Below are 24780 nucleotides of genomic sequence, written 5' to 3'. Positions count from 1 at the left end.
GATGGGGATAGCACCTGGGCTGACAACACGCTGCCCTTCTTAAAAAAAGATTGACCTACCGGAAATAGGCGGATAAGATAACGCGCACACCATTACTGGCCGCCCACCATTTAACCCTCCTTTCATGCCGCGCATTAAATGGGGTCGACTCGGGTCAGACCCGCGCCGCGGAAATTGCCGGCGATGCGGATCGGACGGCGGCCAACCCCGGCGACCCACCGCACGCGACCCACGACGGGCGGCCAACCGGGGCAATCCCGTCCAAACCCACCCCTCCCCGCTAATGGCAACCAAAAAGAAACGAAAACGAGCCGGGAGCCCACCACCCGTCCTCCCTCCCTCCCTCCCTCTCTCTCCACCAGCTCCTCTCTCTCCCTCTTATTCCCCCTCCCGGAGCGCTCGCGCGGACCATTAGGAGGAGGAAGAAGAGGAGAGAGGGAAAGAGAGGGAGCCCTAGCCCTGCCCTGCGCGCCGGCGTCGCCAGGGTTAGGGTCTCCCCCCACGCTCCGCGGTTCCTTGCGCCATCCCTTCGCCGGCTCTCCCCGCTCTGGCCGATCCGCCCGCCCGACAGCGCGGGGGCGCCCTGCGGCGCGTGTGCCATCCGGACTCCACGGCGCGGCGCGGAGCAGCCGGCCAATGCCGCGTGCCTGACCATCGGTTTGGGGATTCGTTCCGTTCGGAGCTGGCCAGCCGAGCTTGCCGGTACGGCCCGTCCCAGGAGGTTTGCTGCGAGATCCGGCCGCCGGCGAGATGCAGCACGATCAGCGCAAGAAGGTGGGTCTCGGATCGAGAGATCCCGCTCCGTCTCGAGCATTTCGCAGCTGAGTTTCGGGCCGCGGTTGAGCTTGTTTCCTCCGGGATTGAGCTGCCTGCTTCGTTGGGTCATTTGGGTCTCCGTCCGCCGACAATAGTCTTTTTTCTTTCTCCCCATGTTTGGTCCATAATTTTGTTGTTTCTCAGGGTCTAATGTCTTTTTAACTGATTTGAAGACCTTACATGCTGTTCTCCCTCATTTCTGTGCCGTGTCAACTCCAGAGTTTGAATTTCCGTGGCTACTTATTTTCGAGAAAGGTCAATTTTTCGGCATGTTTCTGTTGACCGCTAGCCGTTGCCGATCTTTTCCCTCCTCCGTACTTTCAATGCTTGCTATGATTATGTCCTCCTTCAAGACTGCTTGCTTCTACATACGGAATGCGTTTTCGGCATCCGCGCCGTACCACGTTGAGTTCTGAAATCTTCTGTCCATTTTGGGAAAAAGGAAGGTGAAATTTGTTGCGTTCTTGCTGCAGCAGCTATTAATTTACATTCAAAAAAGTTGTCTGCGTCCTGTGGCCTCGAGACGCAACCCCGGGGCCGTTGCTTTTTTCCTTGTCGGTGGGCAAAGCTATTGCTTTTTCTTGTGGGGTTTGCCCCGATCTGTGTACGAACATTTGACTTTACAAGATTTTGTGTGCGTAGGATTTCAGTTTTTGTCAACGAGTGCTTAAAGATCTTGCTTGTGAAGGCAGTCTTGGTATGCAAAACAGTTGAATTTTGCGACCATTCCGTGATGCTAGTTCTAAATTCCCAATGACTGCCCTTCTGAGTTTCGGCCATTACAACCATCTGGATACCTGCAATTGTGTTTATAAACAAACAATCGTGTCATTTCCAGTGTCCGGGTTATGCCGCATTTTGCATATGATTGAGAGGGCTGACGGTCCATTGATAATTAAAGCCTCTTTGATGTGGGGAGCTTAAACGGTTGATTATACATACTTTAGTGATTCAATTTTGCTAAAAAATTGCAGAGTTCTGCGGAGGCAGATTTTTTCACAGAGTATGGGGACGCAAGTCGATACAAGATTCAGGAAGTCATTGGTAAGGGGAGCTACGGGGTAGTATGCTCCGCAATAGACGTCCACACAGGAGAGAAAGTAGCGATCAAGAAGATACATGACATCTTTGAGCACATATCTGATGCTGCTCGGATTCTCCGCGAGATCAAGCTTCTGAGACTCCTAAGACATCCGGACATTGTTGAGATCAAGCATATTATGTTGCCTCCATCAAGAAGGGACTTCAAAGATATATATGTTGTTTTCGAACTTATGGAGTCTGATCTTCACCAAGTTATCAAGGCTAATGATGACTTGACGAAGGAACATTATCAATTCTTTCTCTACCAATTGCTCCGGGCTCTGAAATACATTCACACAGGTAGGGAGATTGTTTCAGTCAGATCTACATGGTTTTGCTTGGAAAATAGGTTACATGTCATCAGAAATGTTATCGCGTGCTTTGCAGTAAAATTGCATCTGAGGCATTGCCTTCCATTAGCTATTTTTACTGTGCGTCCTTTCACTTATGGTTGGTGTAACCTGCATTAGGCAATTGATAATTCAATTATCCAGTCATCTCCCATATAGTATTTTACATGATAACTGCCAATTTTAGTTTATAGCTAAAAAGATTGGTTTCAATTTTTCAAATAGTGCTTTCAACAAGCTTGTAGCTTCAAGTGCCCCTAGGATATTAAAGGTATACTATTCTTTTTAGTTTTTATCACATTTTCATGTGTTGGAAGGAACAATAAATCAGGTTTACTAAAAACATAAATATTTTATTTCCTCGTTATTTTGTATATTTTTTATTGAATAACTAATTAACTATGATTTTGCCTTTTTGGAAGCTCAGTAGCCACTAACTCACTACATTATGAAGATCTTGTCTTGTAGTTTAGTATAGAAAGTTCGTGCAGTCAGTAATTGAATGAAATGCTTAGGAAGAAATTGTAGCGTAATTAACTAATGTCACATGGATTGTTATTGCACCCTCTATGGTGTTGGCTTAGTAAATCTATAGTAGGCTAGAGATATTTTAAATTCCTTACAAATCCAATTTTCGGTTTGAGAAACTATATCGAGTAGGGTATTCATAGGTCTGGATCCAAAGAATAGTTATAAAAATGGGTTGATGTGGCACTCTTGTGATGACTTCTTTCTAACTCATCTTTATTATAGAGAACTAAGAAGATCAGATTTCTAATTGTTCTAACACTGGCTCATTTGAAGGTGTTCTATTTTGCTGTAAGCAATTGGTATAAATAATCTGGGTAGATGCTACTTTTTTCTGCCTACGGTCTTTGCTGACAGTATGTGGATGTTACTGCAGCTAATGTTTATCATCGGGACTTGAAGCCAAAGAATATATTAGCAAATTCTAACTGCAAACTGAAAATTTGTGATTTTGGACTAGCACGAGTTGCATTTAGTGATACCCCAACAACGATCTTCTGGACGGTATGTTCTGTGAAATATTTTCCCTCTCTTAGTTTTGTTCACTTTTTTTGTTTTGGCTTGTGAATGTGAGCTGGTCTCAATGATGTTTATCTGTTGTCTGTTCATTTGCCTGCAGGATTATGTTGCAACAAGATGGTACAGAGCACCAGAGCTCTGTGGATCCTTCTTTTCAAAGGTAATCTTTGTGGCACATCGCAATATCTTCTTGGTGGAACTTTTATCGTTCATTAAGCTGAAACAAATAAAGGTCAATTTTGATTATGGTTCATCAACCTTTTGATGGTAATAGCTCTCATACAGACAGTGATAAAACAGTAAATAACCATGCCATTGATATGTATATTTTCAATTTTTTTTATTTTTTTCCAATTCTGATGTTGTTAATACAAACAAGTTATTCCCATTGCAGTATACACCAGCCATTGACATTTGGAGCATTGGTTGCATCTTTGCTGAGGTGTTAACAGGAAAACCTTTGTTTCCTGGTAAAAATGTTGTCCATCAGTTAGATCTGATGACTGATCTTCTAGGCACGCCATCCATGGATACCATTTCTCGGGTATGGTACATATTAAATTAGCGAACCTTATGTAGCTTCTCTCTTGAGCATGAATTGAAGGCATCAAAGTCTGTTATAAATAGTTCCTTTCTATTTCTAGGTCCGGAATGAGAAAGCAAGAAGGTATCTAAGCAGCATGAGGAAGAAAGAGCCAATCCCATTCTCGCAGAAGTTTCCCAATGCAGATCCTTTAGCATTGGATCTTTTGCAAAGGCTTTTAGCATTTGATCCAAAAGACCGTCCAACTGCAGAACAGGTAATTATGTTGTTCTGGATGTACAACTCTCGTCAGCTCAGTTTATTTCTCTCTTCATCACTAAGTCTTGTATCTTCAGCTTGTTGTGTGTAAACAGTTACATTTCTTTGGAATCATGACTATTTTTTTTTCAGGCACTAGCTCATCCATACTTTAAAAGTCTAGCCAAGGTTGAGCGAGAGCCATCCTGTCAACCAATCACAAAGATGGAGTTCGAGTTTGAGCGTAGAAGAGTGACAAAAGAAGACATAAGGGAGCTGATATTCCGTGAGATATTGGAATATCATCCGCAATTACTCAAAGACTACATCAATGGCACGGAGAGGACAACCTTTCTGTACCCAAGGTTGGACCACTTGTATAGTTGAACATACACGTGGTGCTTTTGCACATTCATGTGTTGTTTTTTGTATTAATTGTACCAATTGCTACCAACTGCAACACTTATTCACCTGTCCTTGTTTATACAGTGCTGTCGACCAATTTAGGAAGCAATTTGCTCATCTCGAAGAAAATAGCGGAAACGGCCCTGTGATTCCAATGGAAAGAAAACATACTTCTCTTCCTAGGTAACCTTTGAATTTTTATACTCTGTACTCTTCATTGTATTGCATACTTACATGGCACTAGAAGAAAACACTTTGAGTACTCATGATGGGATCTTTAGGGTGCTTTGTTTTGGCCTATACTAACCGGTGAAATAATTGTTTTTGGAATTTATATGGATAAGGACCACACATCGAAACACCTACATGTGCTGATCTGCTACACCTAGAGAGACCTAATGACAATGCTGTTTTATATAGCCTTGGCAGCAAAGGTGAACCAGTCACTGACATGAAATCAGAACACATTAAAATTCAGTTACTGAAGTTAGAATGTCAATGAATATACTTGCTGCTATGTTGTGGTACTCCCTCCGTCCCAAAGTATAGGTCGCTTTGGATTTTCTAGGTACATAGCTTTCTATGCACCTAGATGGCTAGATACACAGTAAAACTATGTATCTAGTGACTTATAATTTGGAATGGATGGAGTACTAAACGAACACAGTACTAAATGAGTAACAACTAGGCCCAGATTGAAATGTCAGGAACCGAGACACAGAAGCAACCAATCAACAGTTGCACTGGAACTTTATACTGTCAGCAGAATAAAGTGCTATAATTCTTACACTGAAGTTATGGTTGATTTGTATACATTTAGAATAACCATGCGTGAATCTTGTTTGCATTCATAGTTAATTCATCCTTTTCCTTCCCTATTCACTTCTTCTTTTTACTTTTTAAATGGTTAACCATTTCCTTTTGCAGGTCTACTATTGTTCACTCTGCTCCAATTCCTGTCAAGGAACAACCTCGTATCGGCCCATCTAGGGAAAAGCCTTCATCTGATGAGTCTTACAAAAATTCAAGGGAGACGGAAAAATATTCTGGCAATGTTTCGAGAACGGCTCCACAAAGAGTGCCAACAGGTAAAATTTTGTTAATATGTCATACAAATGGTTGTCTGGTATTGGTCTAACCATGTAATGCCTCTATGTTTATAGCGAGACCAGGAAGGGTTGTTGGTCCAGTAATGCCTTACGAAAATGGAAACACCAAGGATCACTATGATGCACGGAGGTTGGCAATGAACTCAGGATATCCTCCCCAACAACAAATCCCACAAACATATGGTTATTATCAGACACCTGGCAAGCCGGCTTGCTCTGAGCCGTTGCAGGCTGAAAGGTACACGCTGCATCAGCAGGCCTATGCTTGCGCTAACAGTACAACTGTGTCTGATGTTGCTCTGGACATGAGAGCACCCCCTTTTCACCATCTATCGGCAGGGCCGAAAAGTGACTCTTCTGATAGGTTAACAGCAGATACAAGCTTGTACACGAGATCGCTCAACGGCATCACTGCTACTGCTGCTGGAGTGGCAGCAAGTGCTCACAGAAAGGTGGGTGTAGTTCCGTTCGGCATGTCAAGGATGTATTAGCGGTCGAATCATGGTGAATCCTACATGCCTTGATGAAACTCTGCTGGCCAATGGTGGCAGAACATTGAGAAAGAAGCAGGACTCAAACCCTGGCTGGATGCGGGATGCCAGATGCCGCTAGGTTTAGAGTGCAGAGCAATCCAAGGTTGACTGACCTGTCTGGTCGGGAAACACCATCGGCGGTATTGAAGCTTATCAGCATTTCTGTTTAGGCCATCAACTTGTATCTGCCTGTGCTTTGAGTAGTGTGCCCTTTGGTTGCACACTGAAGGGGGGTAGTGCAGCGGCTTGTACTCTGGGCAATTTAGGCGCCAATTTCTTTTCTAGAGCGAGGAGAGAGAAGGGAAAGGAAGGAACACTAACGTTTTTAAATGTTGTATAGACATATTTCTCATATATCATATATCAATGTGCTACATCAGAATGACTTAAGAAAGATACGACATACAGCGCAAATTTGCTTGGTTTTAAGTGGCTAATTTGCTATTCGTTGCCAGGTTTTCTTAACTATCAATTTTTGCAGACTGATCTTGAAGACTTGAACTAACTTCAGGAATATGTTACCCTTTAATCTGGAACTATATTAGGTGTGGTGTCCTAGTTATCGGTAGGTAAAAATTGAGCATTCGTTTGTTTCAGTTGAGCTGTCCATCTCAGCTAGAGTCATCTGCAAGACTTCAAAGCCCAGTTCAGTCTCGGTATTGCTTTCAAGCAACATAAAAGGTCACGGACTATCACCGCGTCTGCGGTTGCTTCAGCGTCAGATGCTATCATGTTTGTTTCCCTCCTATCTCGAAGGATTGGCGTCTACTCTTATTTTGTTTCGTAGACTTGAAAATTTGCAGAATGCTATTTTGAAAAAAAAAATACGATAAATACTAGTATACTCTGCATGCTTTGACTTTTTTATTTTGCAGTCAAAACTTTGGAAGGAGGCGGTGAATTTTGACTAGGGGTGTTCGTGTCATCTGGTCAAGATTGTCCTGGTCATTGTTTGCCAAATCTTGTAAGGTTTGCGATCTTATTTACCTTATTTATTAAACAAATGTGAGAATGTACAGTAGCTACGCAGTAACTCCTTACCTAGTAGACAAAGTAATACCAGTACAGCAACAGTATATTGAATATATATGGTGTTACTGGGACTGGGAACACGTTAGCAGAACACAACAAAAGAAGCTGCATCCAAGCTCACAAGATCGAACAGCAGCATAGCACCAAACACCATTAAACTACCGAGTCAAAGTCGGACTGGCTCTACGGCGGATTGTTCAGGACGTTGACGACTGCGCGCCCGCTCCGGCGAACGGCCCCGTCTGCAGCACCCAGCCCTCGATCATCGCCTGCGCGGCCGGCCGGTTGTCGCCGGCCGCCATGTGCCCCGCCCCGACGATGACCACGTTCGCTAGGGTGCCCGACCTCTGCACGTAACCGGCGAGCCGGCCGCTCTCGAGCCGCCACACGGCGCGGTCCGCGTCCAGGAACGCAGGCAGCCCCGGCCACTCCAGCTCCCGCACCCACGCCTCCACGGACGCCGGCGCGCTGTGCAGGTCGAACACGCCCTGGAACAGCAGCACCCGCGTGGCGCCGCCGTCCCGCGCCAGGACGGCCTCGACGTCGCCCTTGACGCTCCTCATGATGTCCTCGGCAAGCGCCTCGGACACGGCCTTGCTGCACCGCACCCACACTACGTCGCGCCGGGCGCCGAGCGCCGCCTTGGCCTCGTCGGTGTTTAGGAGGTTCAGGAGCGGGCGCGTCGGGTACGGCCGCTCGCGCGCGTAGTTGAAGGGCGTCGCCACGCCGGTGACGTTCCGGAGGAAGCTTATGATCCTGTTCCTCTCCCTCCTGGCGCCCGTCCAATTGCCGGCCCTCACGAGGCTCGCCGTCCTGTTCTGCATCGCCTCGACGGAGGTCTTCTGCTTGGCGTTGATCAGCCCGGCGAAGTAGGCCTGGTCGGCGTGCACGGTAACCTGCGCGACGGGGTGCGTCATGCCGTTGCCGATGGCGATGCCCTGCAGGTTCACTCTCCGGCCCGCGGGGAGCTTGTCGTTCGCGTCGAGGATGTGCTTGGCGGCCGCGGGGATGTACTTGCCGGCGTAGCTCTCGCCGGCGAGGAACAGCGGGCGCGCGCGGAAGCTCTGGTCGAGCGCCATGAACGACTGGAGAGCCGCGAGGAGGTGCGCGGCGATGGTGGGCTCGTCCCTGGGGATGTCTGCCTCGGACGCCGGCGCGCTGAAGCCGGAGCCGAGCGGGTTGTCGATGAAGATGACGCCGAAGCGGCGATTCCAACGGTTCCGGTTGCGCGAGAGCCCTGTGGAGTTGAGGAGGAGGTAGGGGCCGAGCTCGGCGAAGTTGCCGATGAGCGAGGAGCACCCGGGCCCGCCTTGTAACCATACGAGCAGCGGTGCGGCGGTCGGAGGTGCGGTGACCGGGTCAGTGGCCTCGTAGAAGGCGAAGTAGAGGGAGTTGGTGGAGGTGACGTTGAGGTAGCCCGACTTCGTTGGGCGCGCCCTCGCCGGGAACCTCTGAGCCGCCGCCGGGCTAGTGCTCGTGGTCACCGTCAGGACGAGGACGAGGAGGAGAGCGGCGGTGGCGACGCGAGAAAGGAGCCACGCCATGTTTGTGGCTGTGGTTGCGCGACAGCGTTGTGAGCGTTGACTGGAACGGGGCGGGTGAGACGACTGCTGGGCTACTGGCTGCTGCTGTGAAGGTCCGGCGCAATATTTATGACACTTAGAGTAGACTGTTGAACATTAGTGACAATTTGTATTTTGTTTGTGCCTGTGACATCTTGGATGATGTATTGATGCACGCACGTTGAGATTAAAGGATCAAAAACACTTGACAGACGAAAGCATTGCATAAAATGGGGGCGGCTAGGACTACTGGCTGCTGCTGGGAAGATCCAGCTCAGTATTAACGAATTGAGGACTTAGTTGGAAGGCAGGGAATTTGGAATCAAGAACCAGTTATCAAACAGAAATAAGACCATGAAAATTCTACAGAACGGGGAAATCGAGTCCAGTCCCCACCACAAGAAGCCACAATATTGGACTCTGCTTTAAAAGCAGGATACGGAATGGAACCTACACAAACTCACGTTATAAGCTCTCATAAGCAAAATTGCACTCAGATCACTTATTCAGCACTAGTGTTCGTTTCTGTACAATGATCTGTGACACCGAAAACCGAAGAAACATACATATACAAGCCATTTTCATTGCCGACTGCAGTTTATGCTTGCTACTTGTAACAGCTAACATAACATAAATGGTGAATCCTGATCCTATACCTAATTTCCCAAGAATGGCCTGCACCATGTGGAGCGAACCTAACATCACGGGCAGGTTCGATCACCAGATGAAATGATTAATTCTGTTCATGATTGTCGTGGAAGGTCTTTGAGATCATTGGCCTAACATCCTCTGCGTCCACAAGGCTCTCCAGGAACGGGAGTAACTCGACCAATTCCTGATCTGAGGGGTCATCAAACCAGCTCTTGATTGGTATGCCGTTATCCACTTGCAACTGGAAAACCTGGAAGAAGAAATGGTTCAAGTAATCAATAAAAAATAATAAATGTATGCTGTGTGTAAATACTTTAGGAATAAGAGCAGAAAAAAACTGATGAAGAGAGAAACTTTAGTCTGCCACCTCTAATTCAGAAGTAAGTACACGCCAAGATATTACAGTATATAGTGCTAGATTTACCAGCTATCAGGACAAAAACAAAATACCAGAAGGGCAACATTTCTACCAGTGCTGATAAAGCATAAATCTTATATCTTGGAAGGGATGCTACCTGTGGAGTATTGTCAACTATTGCAACTTTTGCCAAGTCGACCCCTAGAATTGTCAAGTCCTTTGTATAACATCCGTCAGAAAATAAACAGGAGTCACGGTAAATCCGTTTTGAAATATATTTCCCATCAGGATCAAGCCTATCTATAAGCTGCTCAGCGTAGATTCTCTGACTAGCTGTGAAAATGACAACCTCAAACATCTGAGCAACCTTCTCAAGAAACATCTTCAAGTGAGGCCTTTTTCTCACATAGACTGTATGATTTTTCATATTAAAGAAAACTTCTAGAGTAAAATCAGCATTGTCGCAGTGATCCAATGTTGAATGTACAAGGGTCTCTGCATATGAGAAATGGGTTAGACTATCTTACAAAGAAAGTATGGCAGTAATAATATCATACCACAACTGAATTTCACAATTCTGATCATGACAGATGAATAGTATACAAATACTTACTAAAAAAATAACAATGGCATGGCAGCAGCAAAAGCATACAGTACAAAACAGTAACACTGTAATTAATGCATCGACGAAACAAAAATCAGATGGGTCTCAGAACAAATGGAAGGAGAACAGATATTCAAAAGTACCAGAAAGAAAAAAAATGTCAAAAGTAAGATTGCATAATGTGAAGTGAGTGCCTGCTCACCATCCAAATCCAGCACAAGAGTCACATGTTTTGTTCTCACTGGTGTTTTTGTTAAGCGACTGGGCGAATCGACATCCATTAAATCAGGCAGACCTCTAGAAAGTAGCTTTTGATCAAGATATTCAGTTTCAACCACATCTCCAGTGGCAGAACTACTACTTTCAGTTTCTGAGTCTGTTGGTTTTGTCTGAAGGTACAAGGATGTTTCATCAGGATCCAGTGTAGTGTGGTCTACCGGAACCTCATTGCTAGTGTTATTCGATTCCGGTGTGTCATCTAGAGACAAGCGAGCCACAGGTCGCTCTACCATGTCAACTAAATTCATACAGTCATTGTAGTTGTATGAAGTACTAACTTCATTTGTAAAACCCATTAAACTATCAAACTGGAGAGAAGAAAAGTTTTCTGTGACATAGAAGTCCAGAACATCCCAAACTTGGAATTCAGTTGTAGTGTTGTATCCTTCATCATTGCCACTAAGTATCAGGTGAAGGAACTCGGTGCTTTCGTCCATTGCTGAAATTGACAGATAAAGAAAAGAAAAGACAAAGAAGAAATGGTCAGGGCCAACCAAATGTCATATAGTCGGACAATAATTGGATGAACCAAAAAGCACAATGCAGCCAAGATATCCAACACGGGAACTTAAATGTGAAACCTGGAAAACAGATAGAGATGGGAAGCCAAATGTGTTACCTGCAGCATTGTAGTTTATCTCTTTCAACTGAAGGTCACTGTAGATTGGATCTGGGGAGAGGATACTCTCAAGGTCAGATGATGATGGACCCTGAAAAATATTTAGTAATAGTTTTAATATTCCATACTCCATAGCATCTAAAAATATAATACACAAAATAATGATGCAGTTTTTCTGTAGGAATTCACATGATGTTGGTAACAACAATCAACCAGTTCACTTTTACTGATACACCATTAATTTGTTTCTAAGCAGAGTGCTCAGAGCTCAAAAATTGAGAGCACTAGCAGCTGCATTAGGACAGGTCAAATCTTGATCACGAACTAGCACCATCCTATTAATTATTCAGCAATATGAGTTGCACAAAACAACATCAGTAATAGAGAATAGTTCATGATTTACAGTCACAAATACTGGATAATATACCTATAACAAATCTCAGCCATGGTATTATGATTTAGGAAAAGTGCATAACATTTAATTGGATTTGTCCCACTTCAGCCTAACGCCTTTACGATTTCAAATATAACATTTGTTCAACAAGGAGATTCAAAATCAAAGCTGTCAAATGTATATGCATTCAACACCGCTACTAGCAAAAGAAATTGCTCAAAACTAACTGAAGCTTTTAAATATAGAGTCTAGGAAATCAAAAGAGAAGTTAAGGGAACTAAATCCAAAATGATTTAATTGAGGAAGTTGCTTGAAGATTAAGTGGTAGCTGCTCTGGTATTATATCTAACCTGTATGAACTATGAAGCACATAAAAGATGCTTTGTGGTTGGCTGTAATTATGAATGGTGTCATGTCATGGGCTGGTTTGTGTCTTTTTATCCCATTCTTCCATGTATTTGTAAAATCACAGTATGAAGTATGAACTCAATTAACTCGCTTCTGAGAATTAGAAGCCAATAAGCAAACGAAAAACAAGAAAAGAGAAGGTGAGAAGTAAAATTACGCTAATGTTTTGTGGAACTTTACAAAAGGAAAATAAAGACTAGTTACCATGGATCTAGGGCCGCATGACAACAATGGAAGTGGTAGCAAACTGGTGGTTGCTGCATCCGATTCATCCTGCAATAAGCTGATTTCCATGATTTCGGTGTTTTCCCCTGACACTTCGGCAGTGCAGCACACTGTAAACAGGGGGGAAGTTGTAAGACATACACTTCTTGCAGTCAAGCCATAAGCTACTAGATAAAATAAAAACCCCCTATACTAGATTACCCATGACATCATTCACGTATCTTAATTTTAACACATTAACTATAATTTGCCCTTTTGCATTTTGACACAACAAAGATGCTTCTGGTTCTAGCTTATAAGCTACAGCTAGCTGAGTCAAATTGACATTTCCTCCCAATCCAAACAACAAGATCTAAAATATATTTACACAAAATCTCGTAGAACTCCAAAACTAGATTATTGCTTGAAGAAGACAAAAACTTTCTTAGAGAAACTTTCTGTGAGCTTAGCGCAGTAATTTTTTTGGGTCTAAGTTGGAGATGGTGTTACTGATCATATATGGATATCAGGCTCTTTCTGTAGTACAATATGAAGAGAATGGTTCCTTTGATGTTAAAAATACTGCTAAGTCAAAATCCGAACAGTGTCAGTTCCAATAATATGGCAAGAACTGTTTTTTATGCATTCCAGTAATGTATTTATCACACAGTTACAGGCTACACAGGTGCAGGCAATAGCATGACTGATATATACTCCAAGCAGGAAAAGCAGAATTCACTGGCAGCACGAAAGATGAAAATGAATCTAGTGGGGTAGATGAGACTGGAAAATATGCAGACTTTACCATTTTGATGACTTATTAGAGTTGACCCCACTGCTGTTTTATCAAGTGTAGTGTCTTGAGGGTGTGAATGTTCCAGTGTATCAGTGGTCTTGCAAAATGTATGAAGCTCCTGTGTCCCTAAACAGTCGTTGCTTAACATTTTATTCATCCTTAATGCAAGTATTTGCAAAAAGCATGTTCAAAGTACTGCAGTTCCAGTAGGAAAAGGCCAACTGTTGAAACATTTGATATCACTAAAGACATTAGTGGGGGGAAATTGAAAACGTTAAACTATATACAGCCTAGTGTAGTGAAAGAACATACTTAATCACTAATCAGTCTGTTTTAGAGGGCGAGCCATGAATTGATTTTACATAGAAAAAAAAAGATTTTGTGAGGCCACATGGCTGAACAAAGCAAGTCATGTAAAGTGTAATGATTATCGACGAAACAGGAAGAAACTATGCTTTTTTGACTGAACACTACTAATTAACAAAAAAAAACTCTAATTCAAACTTGAAAGCAGTTGTCACATCTCGCACGCCTAAAGCATATAGCAATCTAGCAAGTGAATTCGCGAAAGCAAAACATGCCCCTAATACTCTGGGATCCTTTGGTAGCAAGTAACAACTCTATCGCTGCCATCTCCTTCCCCACCCCCTTTCAAGAGCCAGCACAAATCTTGCTGCCATCTGCTTGCAAGGACTGAAAAAGGAAAATCGGAGCCGAAATATACCATACGTCAAAGCAGCAACGAACCCCATAAAATTCCCCACATCACATCGCATAAAGAGGCGCTCACTTCACCCCCTCGCCGTCGGCAAATCATCGAGCAGGAAATAGGCTCACGGGTCACGAGTGGAGGAAAAAAGTGCAGAGACGGGAGACCAGTCCAACAACCTTCACCGCACATCTATTCTCAGCTCAGAGTCTGAACTCACACGATCGTACTGTATTTGGGTAACTCAATTCATACGCGCGCGCGCGCACGCACACAAAGTTCCGCTTTCGGCAGCTCGCCGAAATCTCCTCGTGTTCGTGCTAAACCCCCCCCCCCCCCCCCCCCCCCCCCCCAAACAAAAATCCCCACTAAATTCACCAGCAGAAGCAGCCCTCCCCAGCTCAATCACACACGATACAGCCGAGTAAACGGCTAAACGCACCGATACTACACCAAAGATTAGTCAAGAACTCCACGAACACGAAACCTTGGACCGAGACAAAGCGAGAGAGGCGAGGAGAGACACGTACCCAGGCAGCAGCGAGCTCGCAGCGCCGCCGACCCCTCGCTGCTTGTAGTCTTGCGGCAGCACGACAGGCTCTCCTCGCTCCTAACCTTGCTCCGGCAAGAACAGTGAGAATCGGAGAGAGCAGCCGAGGAAGGGGAAGGAGGCAGAAGGGAAGCAAGCTAGCAAGCGCGCAAGAGGCAAGCGCACAGGTAGGGGACAGCTCGATCGCTCGCTAATCCCGCACCACATAATCTATGCGACCGATCCGCGTCCGCTGAGAGCAGTCCTAGCTCCTGATAGCAAATTCCACCGACAGGTGGGGCACTTCTCCTCGGGCCCACTCTAGCGCGACTCTACGGGTAGGATTTCAGGTGGACTTTGCATTTTCAGGGTGGGTTGCGGCTCTTGCCCCTCCGCCATCATTTCCCCTCCGCCTCCGTTACGGCAGACGAACCTAACACGTTACTGACTTGTGGGGTCAGAAATACTTGGCCCCATACGTCAGCCACGCAACTAGGTTGTCTATCTAGTGGGTTTAAGCTACTCGGGGCCGATGGGTACACGTGGACGGCAAGGATGCGGTAGCTCATCATGCCGGGCGGAGTCCATCCGTTTATTTATAGCGCCTGGTCCTACTTTATCAGGTCGGCATACTAGTCTTACGCGTCGCTGCGATATCTCACTGACATGCTGGGAAATCGCACATGGGACCCTAGGATCAGTGATAGGAGCTAGGCGGATGTTTGCGGATGATGCAATTGATGGAGTTGTGGGGTACACGTGGACCAGGGGACGGCGCTTGATCTTCTGCTCCCTGCCTGCGGCCGCATCCACTGGTTCGCCACCGCGTGGCACGTCGGCCCGGGCCGGAGAGCCTACCGCGCGTGCGGCCGCCGCCGTGTCTGCCGTCCGCGCGGACGACAGGACGGGGGAACGGAAGCAACGGCGCGGCGCGCACGTGCGACCCGGACTGCGGGTCTTGACTCTTGTCCGGGGCTTTTCTATCGTGACAAGGGTTAGGGGTTAGGGCCATGGAGGAGCTGCTGTAATCACTTGGTCAACCTCAACCTTGCCTGAATGCTAGTGAAAAGAAGTACACTTTGCTTTTCCATAGATATTTCTAACCGGCAATCTTTAAAAAGGGAAAAGGAAGGCACTTCTTCTAACAAAAGTGCACAAAACGATGCGCTCCTTTTGAAAGATAAAACTAGGCAATTATTTTGTTGGTAAAATATGACTAGAATGACCCTGGTACGCATAGGTAATAGGTGTAAGAGTTGTTTGAGAAACATGAGAGAAGATGTCTCGAAGCAAATGTTCATGGATCTTTTCTATTACGAAAAATTGAAAATTTTTAGTACATGCATCAACATTATTACTAAGAGGCTACTTGATTGATAACTATAGAAAGCCACGCAAACTAGTTGCGCGCCACAGTCTGTGGCGGCAAAAATCGACGCTTAAGGTTTAGCGGTCGTGGCGCGAAAAAAAATTGCAGAACTAATGGAGAGTTGTGCGTGCCAAAAACAAGTAATCAACCGAATACTTTCCTAATTTGTTGTGGCTGTGAACCAAGCATCCCAAGTGCACTGCATATAGCCTATGTGTTGTAATCCTATTTGAAATATGGGAACTATAAAGACTTCTCAAGAAAATCTATCTTTTCTGTAAATCCTATGTTTAAGAAAAATCTCATCTAGATGGTTATTCCTTGGGTGTGGGCACCAACAATTTTTTATATAAGAGAACAATTGCTTGGATGATTAGTACGGGTGGTTTTTGTCCCATGCCAGGAATCATATATCCTGTTTTTATTATCAGTATGTGACCGGTAGTTCAGCACAACATTTTATCCTACAATAAAATGACTTTCCTACAGATAGAGGAGGACATGTGTTGATTTTGTCAATCCTAAGATCCACTCGTCCAATTTTCTTAAACATCGTCCAGTTTTTAATGATGTTCATAAGTGTGATTATGTCGTGTGTGAAAGCATCTGTGTTTCAACTTTGTTATTTCTAATACCCCAAAAGAAACTTTGTTATTTCTAACAATAGCACATCTAAATTTGGACTCTGGAACCGGCCGGCAACAGTTCATAGATACATGCTCCTATATATAAATGCATGTTGCTATTGAGCGCAATACTGCATAAATAAATTTGTAGGAGTAGTTTTTTTTCTTTAAACATGTTAAAGAACTACCAAGTCACTGTATTAGATGAAATCTGTTGAACAAACGACAAGGGGGGTAAAAGAGGAAAACGACGCACCCACACACAACTCTTGACTGATGGCGCCCCCATATTCTGCCCTAGAGTCTTTTTATCATGATCTGTGCCCCATGGTCTGGCTGCAGAGTGGAGACTGGGAATGGCGCGTGTGTGTAGGACGGCGAGAGCCCGAAGTAGAAGTGTTGCAGGATGCTGCTGAGCGCCATCTTGGCCTCGACCAGCGCAAAGCTCTGGCCGACGCAGATCCGCGGGCCCCAGCCGAACGGGAAGAACGCCGGCGAGTCCCTGGACGCCCTGGAGATGCCGTCCGCGAACCTCTCCGGCCTGAACTCGTCGGCGTCCTCTCCCCAGACGTCCTTGTCGTGGTGGATGAACACGATGGGCAGCGAGAGTATCACCCCAGGAGGGTACGTGACGCCGCCCAGCTCCATCTCCTTGTACGTCTGCCGATCCAGTTGCACCACAGGCGGGTACAGCCTGAGAACCTCGTACAGTATCATTGTCACCTGCAAAGGACCAAACAGTATCATTGCCATCGGATTCAGGAACCACCGTGTCAGTGAGACTAACATTTCGGTGAAAATTCGCGTGAGCTCGTGCCGGTGAGTGCTCACGGTTTTCAGCTGGTTTATGCCGTCCAAGTCCGGCTGGTTCTTGCCGAAGACGCGCAGAACCTCTTCCCTCGCACGGTCCTGCCACTCTGGGTGTATGCTGAGGGCGACCATCGTCCATGTCAGCAGCACGGCGGTGGTGTCCATTCCGGCGAAGTAGAACAGCTTCAGCTCTCCGATGATGTCGTCCATAGTCATGATCGGCTTCGAGTTCCCGGCTTGCTTGGTCTCCGCGATGTTGGACTCCATCAGCACGCCGAGTAGGTCGTCGTTGTTGGCGTGGCCTTTCTTCATGGCCCTCTCCCTCTTGCCGACGATGCCTCTAAGGAGCTCCTGTACCTCTCTCGCGTTCGCCTTTATCCTTCTGTTGAGCTGTGTCGGCAGGAATCTGCAGAAGTTACCATATGAACAAAGGCACACTGAATGTTCTGTAATTTTCCTCGGCACGTACATGATGTGCTGCCATCAACTATATTCTTACCTGAAACCTGGGAGGTACAAAGTGTTCATCATCTTCACTAGATTTTGAGCTTGCTCTGACTGTAACTGAAAAATTCTCCTCCCCTCGCTGAAGCTGCTGCCGAAGGCCGAGCGCGAGATCACGTCGCCGGTGAGATTTTGGAACTCCGGCCAGACATCAATCTCCTTCGATCCGTCAGACTCCACGTAACCCTCCCACCTTGTTACCAGCTCGTTTGCGCATGCTGCAAAAGCCGGCAGCATTTTCTGCAGAACAACAAAGCATCCAATTTTAAGAAATTGGCGTGAACATTTGGAACGAAAAAACAAGCTCTAACTAAATTGACCTTGAGCTTTTCCATGTGAAACGCGGGGTTGATGATCTTGCGGTGCGCGGCCCACTTGTCACCGTCGTGGCTCACTAGCCCGTTCGCAAGCCGCTTGACGAGGCCGTTGTGCTTGCGTTTCCGGAAGTGCCCGAACTTGTTGGCCAGGATCTCCCGCACCAGCTTGGGGTCGTCCACGATCACTCTCGGCGTCGGGCCGAGCCATGTCACGGAGATTTTACCTGCAATTCATATTATTATTGTTCTTGCTTCTCTCACGTTGGAAATATATCTGAACATTGAACCCTGCTCTTGCAAAATAGCAAACGCGTTGCATCGGCGGTCGGCGCCGTGGGTTTACCATGTTCCCTGATGATGTTGTAGTAGAGGCGGTGCACGCGCGGCGTGATGTCGTGGGACAGCGGCATGGGCTTGGCCCGGGCCGCTGCGGCCAGCCGCGCGAACTCCTTCAGGTCGCCGAAGGGGAAGTGGTAGGCCGTGCCGGGGAGGCCCTGGGACTGCAGGGCCCGGCCGAGCCTCCTCGGGACGATCCAGGTCGACTCCAGCACCCGCCACGCCCACCACAGGGCCACCAGCGCCCCAGCAGAGCAGAGCAAGCTCCATGGCTGTAGCACTGCTCCGATCCCCATGGCTGGCGAGAGTGAAGGTTTTGATGATGGGTCCACGGATAGTCGGAGCCTCGGAGGAGGGAGCTGCACTGTGGCGGCCGCACACACTTATATGAAATGGTGGAGGAGAAATTTCTCAGCGCCTGCAGGCATTGGACGCTTCCGTTTAGAGCGTAGCGTTTTGATGGAACAACCGAAGCTTCATGCCGCGCTGATTGGGTTGCTGACATGCTCTGCCACTGCCATCATCCCTTACGTAACTGCTGATGCCAGCATCGTCGAAACAAGGAGAAAGAAATGGCTCGAACTCGAAGAGACAGATGAGTCCGAGGTGGCAAGGCGCTTGTGCCAAATACGATCTCCGAGAATGAACTATTTGGTCCCCTACCCTCCAGCGAGTAGAGTGCACGTTGTGCGTGAGAAGAAAGCAAGCTAAAAAATAGTTGGAAAAGAGACTTAGCTTTCGTGGACGATTGTTGACGAAGCCGTGGCAGTCGTTGATGAAGCCAACTAGCCGAAGATGATTCCGACTAGTTGTCGAGGGTGCGAGACCCGCCCTCGACTAGTTTTCTAGTCGAGATGGGGAGTCGAAGTTGTCGTCGATGAAGCCGCGACAGTTGCTGGGAAGCCGGCTAGTTGGAGTCAATTCCGACTAGTTGTCGACGGTGCGAAGTCTGCCCCGACTAGTTTTCTAGTCGAGACGAGTAGTCAAAGTAGTCGCCGGTGAGTCGCCTGTTGAAGTAGTCATCAGCGAGCGTCGTGACGTTGTCGTAGTTGTCGTCTTCGACTAGTTACTAGTCGAGACGATTAGTCGAAGTTGTCGCCGGATAGTTGTATCCGAGTTGTCAACTAACTCTAGTCCGGATTGGACTTCGAGTAAGGATTGCTTGATGTTACGGTTGCATTGCGGAGTCCGAACGGAACACGACTTGGAGTTGTAGTCGGTCTGCGCGGTGACTTGATTACCAGCTCAGCGGACTAATCCGAGCCGTGGTCGAGTCCGAGTTGTAGTCGAACTCGGTGTTTGAACAAATCGAAATTGTTGATTTTCTTGACGAGATCTTCTGCTTCTTGTCGAAGAGAGTTTTCGTCGAGATGCTTCTTCTCCTGGTTGTTGATGATGCAGCGTCGGAAGGATCCAACACCGTCAACAATGCAAAGCCAGGAGCCGAAGACGAAGGTTGCGCCCGCTTTGAAAAGCGAACGCCGGCTTGATGATGACCGGTGCCATTGATCTCGCGCGGAGAAACTCAGCGACTTCCCCTACCTGGCGTGCCAGCTATCGGTGTTTTAGACTGGCAACCCACCTAGGGAGTACCCCAGGTTGTCTTTTGTGTGGCGGGTATCGTCAAGAATCAAGGAGTCGATGGTGACGCAAGGAACACGATTTAGACAGGTTCGGACCGCTAGATCGCGTAATACCCTACGTCCTGTGTGTTGGTTGTATTGAAATTGTGTCAAGTTGCACTTGTTGCGTTGTGAGCTTAGGTGAGCTGCCTAGGTATCCTGCCCTCCTTTATATACTCCAGGGGGCAGGAGAACTAGTCGGATTACAAGGAGGAGTCCTAGTAGGAGTACTCGATATGAGTCCTAGTCGGATTATAGGGGGATCCTAGTAGGAGTCCGACTTCTTCCTTCCTTGCGGGTACTAGGGATCTATCCCTATCAATCGCCGCCGCCGCCTCCCTCCCCCTGACTACCTCATCTCCCTTTGGCGGCGGCAGCGACGATAACGAGATCCGGCCCTGATGCGGTTCCCCCTCTCCCTATCCCTCTCCCTCTCTCTCCCCCTCTGCAGGAGGCGGTTCCAAGCAGAGGCGCGAGGGCGCGGTGGTTGGGGCTGGCGGCGGAGGGTAGCGTACGCCCTGGGAATCCGCTGGAAATAGCAGAAGGGTGCCGGTCCGCTTACTCCCAGTACCGCGGTGCAGCACATTTTACGCTACCACGGTACTGGAAGAACGGGTAACGTTCCCGGTGCGGGCAGCCTGAATCCTGTTGAGTAAGCATCACTGCATCATCTCACCTTTTATGTCCGCATTTGCAGATGATCTAGCTCTAATTCTCTATGAGTTTTGCTCCCATGAACCCTATCTATTACCAGATCGAACTGGGGTCGTCCATGTATAAGAAAAACTTGAAGGCAGCATTGGTCCAGAACGTTAGGACCGAGGAAAAAAAATAAACATGTCACGCTATCAGAATATGTAATGCAAGTATAATTTCCTTCTGAAAAGTTTGGACCTGTCACGTGTCTCCATAATATGTTAAGCATAATGCAACTACCATTCCTTAAATGGTAAAATTGAACATCCCACCGTGTGATCGTTATATGTTGCGTAAATTAGACCTGTCAGGTATAGTTTTAAGTTTATCACGTACTACGAATTATATCTAATTGGCGGAGTTATTTGAAATTTTGTCAACTCGGCAAGTTGCTTTAAAGTTTTCACGACCATTCACGTATTTCGCCAAGTTGCCAGAGTTACATGGACGTTTGTCACGTGATGTCACATATAATCTAATAGGTAGACTTACCGGCTATTTATTCTATTTTTAAAAATAATAAAACAAATATAATAATTGTTATCAGACATTTTTTAATATTATTCATTCAAACAATCCATAGTTATTTCGGAGTATCACAACAGTTTCCCTAGAGGTCTTGACTCATGTAAAGTATATTATTACATCCCCTACTAGTATTTTTCTTCACCCATGTATAGTTGTCTTTTGCTCTATTTGTCTAGTAGTAATGGTCTGACATCTGCCAAGTAATAAAATGGTTAAATCTTCTTGAGCATGAGCTGCGCCCCATGATCCGGCTGTAGAGTAGAGACAGGGAACGGTGCATGTGTGTAAGACGGCGAAAGCCCAAACGAGAAGTGTTGCAGGATCATGCTCAGTGCTATCTTGGCCTCAAGTAGTGCAAAGTTCTGGCCACTACAGATCCGTGGCCCCCAGCCAAAGGGGAAGAAAGCGGGTGCTTCCTTAGATGCCTTGGAGATACCCTCCGCAAACCTCTCCGGCTTGAACTCATCGACATCTTCTCCCCATATATCTGGGTCGTGATGAATGGTCACTACTGGCAACAAAAGTTTTACTCCAGGTGGGTACTTGATCCCTCCCAGTTCCATCTCCTTGTATGTTTCCCGTTCTAGCAATGTGATCGGTGGATATAGCCTAAGAACCTCATATAGTACCATGGTCACCTGCCACATAAAGAGCAAAAGATGAGCAATTAGTGGCCAATATATACGATCAGCAGTAGTAGAAAATACTTACAACTTTCAGTTGATGTGTGCCGTCAAGATCCGGTTCTCTCTTCCCAAAAACACGCAGGACCTCCTCCCTCGCGCGGTCTTGCCACTCAGGATACATGCTCAGCACAACTAATGCCCATGTGAGCAGCACCGAAGTTGTTTCCATCCCAGCGAAGTAGAAGAGTTTCAGCTCGGCCATGATGTCGTCCACGGTCATCATTGGTTTGGAGCTTCCGCCATCTTTGCTCTCTTTAATGTTGGACTGCATTAGCATGACTAGTAGGTCATCGTCATTGGCATGGCCGTTCTTCATGGCCCTCTCCTTCTTTGTGATGATGCCTTTTAGGAGCCCTTCGACCTCTCGTGCATTTGCTTTAATCCTTCTATTGACCTTGGTAGGTAGGTAGCTGAAGGTATAGAGACAAATAGGCAAAAACATCAGAGGTGCGGAGAAAATTAGATAAACAAAAGCGCTTGCTGAACTGCCCGCTGAACAAGTGAAAATTCCTTAGCAAAAATCCGCAAGAGACGAAAGGCAATTGTGGAAGTTAATTTTTTTAAAAGAATCTAGGAATCAACTATTGAGTTTTCTTATAGAACTAATTTCATGTGCTGAGCTGAGTGAGTAATATGCTCACGTGTAACCCGGGATGTAGAGGTTTGTCATGTGACTTGCGAGTTGAGCTTGCTCTGATTGTATCCTGAAGATCCTTCTCCCTTCACTTATGCTGCTGCCGAACGCCGCACGTGAGATGGCGTCGCCGGTGAGGTCCTGCAACTCCGGCCAGACATCTATCTCCCGCACCTTGCTGGACCCCATCTTACCCTCCCATCTCTTGATCAGCTCACTCGTGCAGGCAGTAAACGCCGGCAACATTCTCTGCAGCGTTAAACAGTTAGCCACGCACCCATTACGCAACACTTCACTGATAGAGACGATTTACTGGATGGTAATTTGAAGGACTTTAGATTAAAAAAGGATTTTCCTTTTCGATGGTAATTTTTAGAGTAAAATCAGTCATCACCTTCAACTTCTCGAGTTGGAAAGCATGGTTGATTATCTTCCGATGAACGGCCCATTTCTGGCCCTCGTGGTTCGACAGCCCGTCGCCAATCATCTTGATAAAATTGGCGGGCAGCCTTGGTTTCCTGAAGTGCCCAAACTTGTTGGACAGCACTTCCCGGACAAGCTTGGGATCACTGAGGATCACTCTCGGTGTTGGGCCGCCCCATAACATCGAAACCTTACCTGTCATTTAAGTAATTTCGTTCCGTGTGCAAGGAATCAAATTAACCGAGTCCAACCATGAACGGGCTCAGAATTAATCGCCACTTTGCAGGCAGTTTCTGTAGCGCACATACCGTGTTCCTTGACGGTGTTGTAGACCAGTGGATCCACACGGCTGCTGATGCCGTGCGACAGCAGAGGCATCGGCTTGGTCCGTTCCGCAGCGAGGAGACGCGCCTCCTCCGCCAGGTCGCCGGAGGGGAAGCGGTAGGCGGTGCCGCGGAGGCCCTGCGCGCGTAGTGCTCGGCCCAGCCTCCGGGGGCTGAGCCATGCCCACTCCAGCGACCGCCAGGTGAGCCACAGAGCAACCAGGGCTCCAAGAACGTAGAACAACTCCAGCAATGCGTCGATCGCCATCGCTTTCATTTGAATGAAGCTGTTGTTGGGTGCACGTTCTGATCACAACGAACAGCAATGGCCTCAATTTGTAGGAGGCTCCCTGCAGCGGTGGCCTTGATTTTTCTTGGCTAGCTTAGCCAGCAAGGAAGCTGCCTCCCATGGGGGTTTGGATCGTTTGGTCGCCGTAGTTTCCCAGATGGCGCGGAAGAGTAAGCATAGCCTTTACTTCCCTCCAAACTCCCAACTTTGACACTATGCAAAAAGAAGATTCCCCATCACATCAAACTTGCGGTACATGCATGGAGTACTAAATGTAGATGAAATCAAAAACTAATTGCACAGTTTTGTTGTACTTTGCGACGAATCTTTTGAGCCTAATTAGCCAATATTTAGACAATAATTCACAAATACAAACGAAACGCTACAGTGTCGCATTTATGGTAAAATGCCAATTTTGCAACTCCAACTTGGGAAGTAAACAAGGTCATATTTCGGTTCAGATCTTCTTCTGTAGGGATATAGTGAATAGGAAGGCTAGCAGCACGTAGATTCCAAGGAAATGCTGTGTTCGCTAGTTTCTGTCCGCAAGTCCCTTATCCGTGAAGCGGAACAGAGACAGGATGAAAATAAAAGGTAAGACGCAAAAATCACTGCGTACGCTAGTCGTGTCGAGTTGCTGTCGTGCTCGTGCTCGACGAGACCGACCGAGTGGGCTTGGCTGTTAGGACCCGGCACACACCTAAACGCAGGGGCAGGTAGCTCGCGCTATCGAAAGGTCAACCAGGCCGTCCTCCAACTCTTCCTTTGCTGCTTGCTGCTCCACAAACCAAACCAAACCAGCGGCGCAGCCGGCCGGCGTTGGCGTTGCCCGTGCGCGCGCAACTGCGGCGAGGCTGTAAAGCGAACGCGCCAGATGGTAGAATGAACCATCCCTCTATCACGCTCATTTTCCTCCTATCTGTCACAGCTAGGAAATAGCGCCGATCTGGCAGCAGGCAGTTTGTCTGACTTAATCAACGCATACACATAGGGGTGTTTGGGAACACCGTGTTAAACTTTAGCACCTATCACATCGAAGTTTGATACTAATTAGAAGTATTAAATATAGTCTAATTACAAAACTAATTGCACAGATGGAGTCTAATTCGCGAGACGAATCTATTAAGCCTAATTAGTCCATGATTTGATAATGTGGTGCAACAAAAATCAATTGCAAATGATGGATTAATCACTCCGCTTCCAGAGATAGTCCGCGAATGAGACTCCATCCGTGGCAATGAGTGTTGTTGTTAGACGGAATACTTGAGTCCCGCCCATTTGGCTATTCCCCTCTGGCTATCTCTTGCACCCTACCCTTCATTAGATCGATTTCAAATCCCCGTGATTA

General features: G+C 46.8%; 5 protein-coding genes across 8 annotated transcripts; 1 reads left to right on the top strand and 4 right to left on the bottom strand.

The window, feature by feature from the left end:
* Positions 1-330: 330 nt before the first annotated feature.
* Positions 331-6522, top strand: LOC101762051 (mitogen-activated protein kinase 10). Its single transcript, XM_004969183.4, has 10 exons — positions 331-774; positions 1791-2199; positions 3154-3281; positions 3397-3456; positions 3691-3840; positions 3941-4096; positions 4231-4442; positions 4567-4665; positions 5410-5570; positions 5646-6522. Exons 1-10 carry the CDS (start codon positions 751-753, stop codon positions 6080-6082), a joined length of 1836 nt encoding a protein of 611 aa, XP_004969240.1. The 5' UTR covers positions 331-750; the 3' UTR covers positions 6083-6522.
* A 562-nt stretch (positions 6523-7084) lies between these two features.
* Positions 7085-9062, bottom strand: LOC101762469 (serine carboxypeptidase-like 50). Its single transcript, XM_004969184.4, has one exon. The coding sequence runs from the start codon at positions 8698-8700 to the stop codon at positions 7354-7356; it is 1347 nt and encodes a 448-aa protein (XP_004969241.1). The 5' UTR covers positions 8701-9062; the 3' UTR covers positions 7085-7353.
* A 97-nt stretch (positions 9063-9159) lies between these two features.
* On the bottom strand, positions 9160-14477 carry LOC101762870 (CTD small phosphatase-like protein 2). Of its 4 annotated transcripts, none has more exons than XM_004969185.3 (7): positions 14271-14477; positions 13041-13252; positions 12236-12366; positions 11230-11320; positions 10534-11049; positions 9885-10222; positions 9160-9619 (listed from the first exon to the last, which is right to left on the bottom strand). In XM_004969185.3, the coding sequence occupies exons 2-7, from the start codon at positions 13186-13188 to the stop codon at positions 9452-9454; spliced, it is 1392 nt and encodes a 463-aa protein (XP_004969242.1). In that variant the 5' UTR covers positions 13189-13252; positions 14271-14477; the 3' UTR covers positions 9160-9451. The 4 variants fall into 4 exon arrangements, with proteins under 4 accessions (XP_004969242.1, XP_012701730.1, XP_012701731.1 ...); XM_012846276.3 differs by having other exon boundaries at positions 9197-9619; positions 13041-13157; positions 14271-14476; XM_012846277.3 differs by having other exon boundaries at positions 9197-9619; positions 13041-13149; positions 14271-14476.
* A 1872-nt stretch (positions 14478-16349) lies between these two features.
* LOC101761638 (cytochrome P450 CYP72A219) lies at positions 16350-18600 on the bottom strand. The gene is made up of 5 exons (XM_004969182.3): positions 18239-18600; positions 17899-18119; positions 17574-17818; positions 17096-17480; positions 16350-16987 (listed from the first exon to the last, which is right to left on the bottom strand). Exons 1-5 carry the CDS (start codon positions 18525-18527, stop codon positions 16562-16564), a joined length of 1566 nt encoding a protein of 521 aa, XP_004969239.1. The 5' UTR covers positions 18528-18600; the 3' UTR covers positions 16350-16561.
* Positions 18601-21086: 2486 nt separating this feature from the next.
* On the bottom strand, positions 21087-23569 carry LOC101761247 (cytochrome P450 72A15). Its single transcript, XM_004969181.4, has 5 exons — positions 23129-23569; positions 22792-23015; positions 22405-22646; positions 21789-22173; positions 21087-21715 (listed from the first exon to the last, which is right to left on the bottom strand). Exons 1-5 carry the CDS (start codon positions 23418-23420, stop codon positions 21290-21292), a joined length of 1569 nt encoding a protein of 522 aa, XP_004969238.1. The 5' UTR covers positions 23421-23569; the 3' UTR covers positions 21087-21289.
* Positions 23570-24780: the final 1211 nt, after the last annotated feature.

The sequence above is a fragment of the Setaria italica genome, chromosome V (genome assembly GCF_000263155.2).
Source record: "Setaria italica strain Yugu1 chromosome V, Setaria_italica_v2.0, whole genome shotgun sequence".
NCBI lineage: Eukaryota > Viridiplantae > Streptophyta > Magnoliopsida > Poales > Poaceae > Setaria > Setaria italica.
Note: the sequence above shows the minus strand (reverse complement) of the source record. Positions and strands in the feature narration are given on the sequence as shown.